The sequence below is a fragment of the Crocodylus porosus genome, unplaced genomic scaffold (genome assembly GCF_001723895.1).
Source record: "Crocodylus porosus isolate Cpor-Errol unplaced genomic scaffold, CroPor_comp1, whole genome shotgun sequence".
NCBI lineage: Eukaryota > Metazoa > Chordata > Crocodylia > Crocodylidae > Crocodylus > Crocodylus porosus.
The window spans coordinates 11041642-11050161 of NW_017728931.1; the positions used below are offsets into that span (position 1 = coordinate 11041642).

General features: G+C 42.7%; 1 protein-coding gene across 2 annotated transcripts in view; it reads right to left on the reverse strand.

Annotated features, from left to right (window-relative positions):
* Window positions 1–8520, reverse strand: part of AKAP3 (A-kinase anchoring protein 3) — a 27988-nt gene that overhangs the window by 3006 nt on the left and 16462 nt on the right. For both annotated transcript variants that reach the window (XM_019544209.1, XM_019544208.1), the window contains exon 4: window positions 1336–3564. In XM_019544209.1, coding sequence (XP_019399754.1) covers window positions 1336–3564 — 2229 coding nt within the window. The remainder of the gene's footprint in view (window positions 1–1335; window positions 3565–8520) is intronic.

The following is an 8520-nucleotide window of genomic DNA, read 5'->3' on the forward strand; positions in this document are numbered from 1 at the left end:
AACTGGATGCTTATCTTGCTGGGATCCTATGACCCCAGCTGACTTCCTGCCCTTTGGGCGGGGGGCTGGACTCGATGATCTTCTGAGGTCCCTTCTAGCGCTAATGTCTATGAGATCTATGAAATCTATACAATCATAGTCACTTCCAGGAAAAAAGAAAATCCCTTTTCATTCCTTATTTATGTTTTTAAAACCACCATAAAGAAAACAGAAATAAAATGCCAAAAAGCAAGACTGAGACAAAAAAAATCTTACTCAAAGGAAGTGTCTGGAAATTCAGTGGTAAGCAGGAAGCTAAGCACTAACTTGTCATGCTGCAGTATCACAACAGGTGGAGGAACACCCATAGTTTGAAGGCTATGGAAAACAACAATAGAGCAGAATTTGTGGAAGTAATTTGTACAGTATGTGCTTGTTTATGGGCATGAACTGGGAATGTCTCTCCTGGATTTTCTTAGGTTCTTGGTCTAGTTTCTAGTGAGGGAAGTGAAGCCCTCCCATTGCCTTCAATGGGTTATGGATTCGTATGCTTTCAAGACTGGGGAAAATTTGTACCTCAGCCTGAGCTTTGTGGCACTGGACCCAAAATGGAAAATGAAACAACATTACAGTCCCAGCTTAATAACATAAATTAAGAAAATGAAACCTGAAGCAAGACCTGTTACTATTGACCTCTATAAACCTGGCTTCTGACCCTGTGGATTTGGTTGAATCTGTGAAATGACCCAAGTAATACGTATTTCTGTTTTTAAATGCCCTGTGTGTATAAAGCAAAATTTCACAGCAACCTGAAAGTGAAACTGAGTACACAAATTCTGAAACTGATTTTCATCGCTCACATGGACAGAAATACAAAAAGTAAACAGAGCAGATACAGTGAAAAGTAATTTGGGTTTTAAACTCTTTTGGTGTTAAGAATGGGCCAAGTTTTTAATAAGAGAGATAACAATGGTGTGTATACAATCTGTAACTTTTATGTTGTCAGCACCCTTCTATAAGATGGATTTAGCATGAAAAGTTTATTTCACAAAATAATATTTCCCACTATTAAGAGTGTAAAAGGGAAATGTTGGAAACAAAGTGGTGTGGTCTATTTAAAGCAGACTAATTAAAGTAGCAGAGAGTGCACTGTAAAGAAAAGCTGTGCTCTGACCAGTGATGAGCTACTGCCATCAGTACTATATTGAATACTAGTCTAGACAGAGAAAATGTCAAAAATTCAGCTTTTCTTAGCAACTAAACTTGTGTCTTCTGCAGGATAATAGAAAACAGAAGTATTTAAATGCCACCATGTTCTAATGTCCCTGACCATTCTCCAGTTGCTGCATTACATACCTTATTCAGGAACTCATCATCTTCATCCAAGAAGTATAATACTGGCACATTTGTCTGAGAGGCAGCTACCCACTGGAGGATGGAATAGAGCTGTTTCTTATGGATGTTGTCGGGGGGATTCTGATTCATTACTATCACTTTGCGACCAGAAGCACTGTCTTCTCCTGACCCCCAAGCAGCATCAGCTGCCCCTGGACTCCTAGAATCCATACCTCCCATGCCATCTTCGCCATTCCCTATCTCTGCTAGAGCAGACTCAGGGTTGCTATATTTGGCTATCATAAGACACAACTTTGTGACCGTATCAACCAAGCTATCAATAAATTGTCCGCTGCTCCCCTCTTTTCCACTTAGGTCAAACTGATTGGTAATCATTTTTGTCAGTCCAGAAATAGCATCCTCACAGGACTGTTCAGTTTCTGAATGGACAGAAGAGGCATGTCCCTCAGAACTTTTTCCAGGATCCCTGTTTGGTTCATCCATTGTTGAATTTCCTGGCTGTCCTTCTAATTTGCAGCCAGACTCATTGATTAACTTCTGGATTAGCATTAATATGACACTAGACATGTCATTTTCAGGTTTCTGCTTTTGAAGATCTGATTTTTCAGAATCTGATTCATCAGGTTGGGCTGATGGATCTTGATCATTTGCTGAAGATAGCCTGAACTTCATGTCACCACCTTTGTCCTGGGACTGCTGAGAGAAGAATCCAAATGCAGTGGTACCTGCTTTGTTAGGATTGCTGCCTTCAGCCAAAGCCTTGCCTGTGTTCTCCTGTTGGATTAAGTGATATTGTATTAACAATAGGGCAGTCACAATCAAGTCTTTTGCCCATGAGTCTGCTGAGATTTTAGTCATATCTTGAATTTCTGAACTAAAGGGTATGTTTTCATGTGGTTTATTTCTGGCCTGGCTTGTTGAAGGTTGGAATTTTGAACATAGGTTGCATTTGTTTTTATTTTCATGCCACAGAGTTAGCCCCTGCTTAATGATGTGGTTACCTATTGTTTCTGCACAGGTCTTTTCCTTTTCTTTGGTCACTGTTTCAGTTTTTGTTGCTGCAAACCTCAAGTTCTGAGACTTTGCATCTGCTGTTTCTGAGCCTGACTTCATAGATGCGTATGTAAGGCTTTGAGACTGGGCCTTATCACCTGATGTTTTTTGCACAATTAAAGTGGTATGCAAATGATTCAGCATTGCTTGTACAATTTCTGCAGCCTTGTGACTTCCTTGGTTGAAGAGAGTACGCTTCACTGCTGAAACAAAATCTGAGTCAGTCATAAGTGTCCCTGTGACGTTATGTAAATTTTTCATGCAGGAGTCTATTAAGTCTGAAACAACCTCTTTAGAATGCTTCAGTAACACCTTCTTCAGCACCATACAAGCTATGCTTGAATCACTTGCTTGAATTTTCATGGTCTTCATAACTGTGACCATCATGTCTGAAACCACATTATTTGCATATACCAGTATCCCTTTGCTTAGAGAATTCGTAAATTCGTCTTGGCCAAAGCGCTTTTTATGATGGCATTGTTTCTGGTCATTGAACAATGACCCCCTTTCATGACAAAACTCATTTCTATTGGAAGACTGTTGGTTTACTTCTTTATAAAATAATGTTTTCTTCTTGGAAGATGAATTGTCTTCATACTTGGTTTCTTTCAAATTAACATTCATTTGATCTGAATTCTCTGATGGGTTGTTTTTACCTTCCTCAGTGCCTACTCCAATAGACTTGTGGCCTGGTTCTCCAAAAGTGGCAAAAAGTGACTTGTTTATGCACTGATCAGCACCATCTGACGTCTCGTTAATCTCTTTATGTGCCATTGAAATGACAAGGTTAGACAGTCTACTGACACAAAGAGAAAGCTTGTCGGCATCTTGCTGGGCCTCTGCAGAAGCAAGTTCGCCTTCAGTATCTTTTGGCTCCTTTTTATTCAAGGTATTTTTCATTTCCAAATGAAACTCTGGTGACCCACTGTTGGATCTGATGTCCATGCATAATTGCTTGTCATAGACACTAAAACCACCCGGTGAGGGCGCATTGCCTGGTTGGAGGCTGTGTCCACCCAAGGAAGGTTCCCTTGCAGTTTCCTCAGCATTTTGTCTGCCAGTAGAGTTCAGCACATCCTGGATTCCAAGTGCACATCTTTCAAGGTCTTTACGGAGCCAAGTCAAGATTTTGAGTGGATCAGCTGCAGCTTGTTTGAAAAGTTTTGCTGAATCAGTCTAAGGATTAAAACAAAATAGATATTTACAATGGTTAATTTCCCCAGTAGCTGGGTTCTTACAGTACAGAGCCTGTCAAAATTTTAGCAGTTATATGTAAAGGTCTGATGTAGCTTTTTCTGCCCTTTTTTATATCAAAATATGAGTAATTGCATAGCAAGTGCCAGTAATACTACACTGGAGGACTGAAGGGGGATCTGGTTAATGCCTGATATATGGCCTAGTAGCTAGGGCACTTTGGTGAGAAGTGGAAGATGCAAGTTCAAACTATTTATGGATAAGATAGGTCTAGAACCTGGGTCCCCTGCTCCTTGGATGAGTCCTCCTACTCTGCTATTAGGCTAAAGCATAAAATTGTCCTCCTGCCCACCTGGGATTTTGCCCAGTTATGTTTTTGATATTCACCTGGTCTTACACATTTATCTAGGTGAGCTTACAGAACTGTGTACTTTTCTAGCTAGGGCAGTACTACTGAGCATGTGCAGGAGCCATCTGGGCACTTGTGCAATGCTTGCGCATGCACGCTGCCCACAATAAAATCACAAAAATGGCACTTACACTTGCAAGTGCCATTTAGGTGAGTAAAGTCAAGTAAGAACTACCCTGCACTTTTAATGCAGACTCACCTAATGATGTGAATAAAAAAGACTCTTGGTGAATTGGGAAAGAGTCTGATCAGCGACAGTATTTGGAAGGAGTCTGGCCTCCTTCCCTGTGTAGATTGAAAAAAGCCTATGACAAGGCCTCATGGGTGTTTTAATGACTGTGCACAGAGATGGTACAAAGCATAGTTAGATTTGACTTTAATGTCATTCACATGATTCATCAAGAAATATTTCCCGTGCCTATTAAAGACTGGGAGACTGCTTTTTAGTTTTAGTCTTCTGGCAGCGTTGACAAGCATGTTTGCTGTCAGGGAATGGCAACAGAATGAAGAGTAGTAAACCTGACCTGTTCTCATTTCTCCTTCCTTCTGAAATGTACTTACTCTGTAGTGTGTGTCTGATGCCACATTCCAGTAGCTGGCTCACTCATGATAAGGATTCTTAGTAGTGTCACCAGTGTCACAAACCAGTCTGTTTGTGGAGCTGAAGGACTAATGTTCTAGCACAGCTCCAAAGGCAATTTGTCTAGCAGTGGTCTGTACTGTAGGAATTTCTTAACTACTTTTCCCTGGGGTTCAAGAACAAAATGTTCCCAGCCACAGTGAATAGTCAGGAAGTTCTTCCATTAGTCTATTTTGATATCTCCTCAGATTCAAAGCAAGGAGCCTACTGTGGATCTGAAAGCTTCCCATATAGAGAGTGAAGGAAATACACAGCAGTTGTATTCATGCTGCTGTTCACTTAGTAACAATACTTTTGTCATGTCAGCATAACATGCTTAACTCTGGTAATTACTCTCAAGCAATCCACCACTGTTGTGCATGGATTTTTTTTCACAGCAACAAGGGAGAAAAAAATTGTTTAACATCGGAATATGTTATTATAAAACCATGAGACTTGGCAAAGGGATTCAGGGACAAGGCTTGTATCTCCAACTATATTTATCTCACTTTTAAAATTACCCAACAATCTGCATCTGCAAGCCTAACTTAACTTTGTGATTTTACTCATGAGTCAGTCTCATTGACAGGAATGTGATTACTTACATGAGTAAACATATGCGGGCCATTGTTCAGAGACCTAGCTTTCATTTTGATAGTATCCCTTTAATACCTGGGCAATAGGTATAAGTAGAAGTGCTACAGGTGTTCACTTCTTCCTTTGGACCAGCTAGCACAGGTTTCTAGCAGCGGTATGTCCTGGAGAAATCCCCTCCAGACTGTAGACTTTGGCCTACGAAGAGCCTGCATCTGAAGAATCTCTCCAGATTTAGCACTAGGTCCAGATTTAGCACAGTGCTGGTTTGAAGAGCATATCAGGAGTCTGGTTAGTGCCATATCCACTGTAGATGTGGTCAGTAGAAGTAGTTGGTGTTGAGTTTCAGTGACTTGTTCTACGGGGCTCCCCACTCCCCTGCTACATCACAGGGCATGTCTTCATGGGGAATTAATGTGGCTGAATATACTTTGGTTCAATCTGAGCTGGAGTAAACTAATCCTGACATCACTGTCTATACATGCATTTAAGCACAGTAATATACTGCACTGCTGGATACCACTTTTACAGACAGGATTATCCAGAAGCACAGTAAAATAGTCTCCTGCACCCTAATTGCTGTGCATATGTAGATGGTGATGCTTTACTGCATAGCAAATTAGTTGGCTGAGCAATAAAGCATCTTTTGTAGACATGCCCACAGTATACTCTACCACTGGCCCATCTCATTCACATTAGGGCTGTGTGAAGTTTTGGGTGCTGATTTGATTCAGAGGAGATTCGACCTGATTCGGTGGCCAAATCTCTGAATCCAAACAGAATCAAGGGACCAATACAAAGATCTGAATCGATTCAAAGTTCTCCAGATCTTCAGAAAAGATTCAGAGAACTTTGATGATTCAGGCAGTCCCTGCCTGCTGCAGCAGGCAGCTGGAGGTGGACTCAGAGCTGGAAAGTAGGGGGTGGGGTAGGGGACCATGGGAGGACCCTTTCCAGGCCCCATCCTATGTCCGCTCCCCCAAGCCCCCCCCCATGGCTGTCCCACCCACCCAACTCCCAGTGCTTTAAAAAAAAGCTATACTTACTGGGCATTGCTGGGGGAGGTGATACCCTCTGGCCCCCCCAGTGGCCCATGGTGCATGGGGGGCTCTGCACGGGCCCCCCAGCCCCCCGAGGGGGGATCTGGTGACTATCTATAAACTTACTAGGGGGGACTAGAAGGGTTTGGGGGAGACACTGTTTCCCCTGGCGCCCCCTGGCATGACAAGGAACAAGGGACACAAATTGTTGGAGAGTAGGTTTAGATTAGACATCTGCAAGAACTACTTCACAGTTAGGGCGGCTAGGGGCTGGAACCAACTTCCAAGGGAAGTGGTGCTTGCTCCTACCCTGGGGATCTTTAAGAAGAGGCTTGATGCCTGCCTGGCTGGACTCATCTGAGTCCAGTTTTTTTTTTTTTCTCCAGCCCAGGTGGGACTTGAAGATCTACAAGGTCCTTTCCGACCCTACTTCTATGATTCTATGATATAAATATTCCCACACAGCTACACATACATATGTGTATATATGTACAAAACCATTTCTTCCTCTTATCCCTTCTCCTCTTGGGTCTCCTTTCATACACACCCGCATTCCTCCCTTCCTCTTTGGACCACTTGCCTTTCTGCTCCATGATTTCCTAAGTACTATAAGCTCACAGGCATATAACCTATACCAACATTAAAATAAAGATTAAATGAAAAGAAAACTACTCCAAGTTTGTGCATCTTTCATCCTTCTGCCTCCCCTCATTAGCCCTCATCTCCGTTACTGTTAGTTTAATTCCACAATGAAAAGTTCCAGTATATTCACATCTACTATATCTAGTTTCATTCCAAACAGACTGAAACCTAGTAAACTGATTCATTATAGAAAGAGCTTTGCAACAGCCTGCTGGTTTCATGTTGATCTTTGCCTGTAACATTATTTAGAGAGTCAAATGAACCTGAAACTGTCAGCAAAATGGAAGGTGTACAACCCCACTAAGTCTAAATGGTTAGAAAATGTATGTGGAGTCAATCTAATGAAAGCCAAGAACAACAACAACTTTCACTATGATTTTTGCTTTCTGCTTTTGAATGTGCCACAAATTCTCTGTGGATCCATTTCTGTCAACCTTATACACACTGAAAAATACCTTATTCTGTAAATATTGGTAATTCTGGTGAATTCCTAGCTCTTGCACCCAGGAAATGTATCTTCTGAGTCTAACTCAGAGTAAGTCTGGTGAGTTCAGTGGAGTTAGTTTGGATTTACTCAAATAAGGAATAACGCCCATTATCACAAGATGAATGAATTTAGATTTCCACCAGTGAAACCAATAACAGACATATTTATATTTGTTCATAAATGTAAATATTTATTCTCCTGAATAGGAATCTTTTAGTATTTATGTACTGTGCAGTAAGTATGGTGACTTACACCAACTTGAGTGTAAATTTTATATCTGCACCATGCTGGTATCAAATTTACATCTGATTAATTACTGGGTAGTAATGCATGCATAAATGCGTTACTGCACAGTAACATTGTGTGTCCCAAGTCTGTCCACACACACAGTGTTAATGTGCTGTAATGCCTGCACATGTAGATGCTGGCCTATTCCTGCTTACTTACTATGCAGTCAATTTAGGCTGCTGTAAATACATGTGTAAACATGCCCTGGGTGCATTTACACATGCATTGAATCCAGGACCAGTTTACTTGCAAGTAGACTACTCAGGAGTAAACAGTCCAGGACAGGCATCTACATGTGCAAGGATGTGGAAACAGATTTTGCTGCTCCTAGCTGCAAACTGCTACCCTTTCCTGCGGCCCTACAATGGGCCCCTGCCGCTTGAGTCTCCAGCTGCACCTGACAGCAGCCTGCAGCCATCTTCAAAAGGCAGCCTCACTCCTTGCTCCCTGGCCAACCGCTTTTCTGGCTCCGGGCCAGCATGCAGCGACTGCCTCCCCATGCCATGGATGCTCTAGGCCCAGCCCTTGGCAACAATACTCAGTGTCCAGGCTCCTGCTGGCCACGGTGCTGGCCCTGCTAGCCCCAGCCACTGAGGCTCCAGGCGAGCTGCACACCTGCCAGTGGAAGTCAAGGCATCTGCTGTGAGAGGCACTGGCTGACCACTTTCTCTTGCACTCCCTGCTGCAGCCCGCCTGGACAGCCACCCACAGACCCCATCGTCTACCCTCAGCACCATGCTCACTGCAGACAGTTCTCAGGAAAACACTTTCTTGCCTTCACAACAAACAGATCTCCCCTTCCCACTCAACAAGAGAGCCCGTCTGCCCTCCCTCCCCAGCAACAGAGCCCCTCCACCAC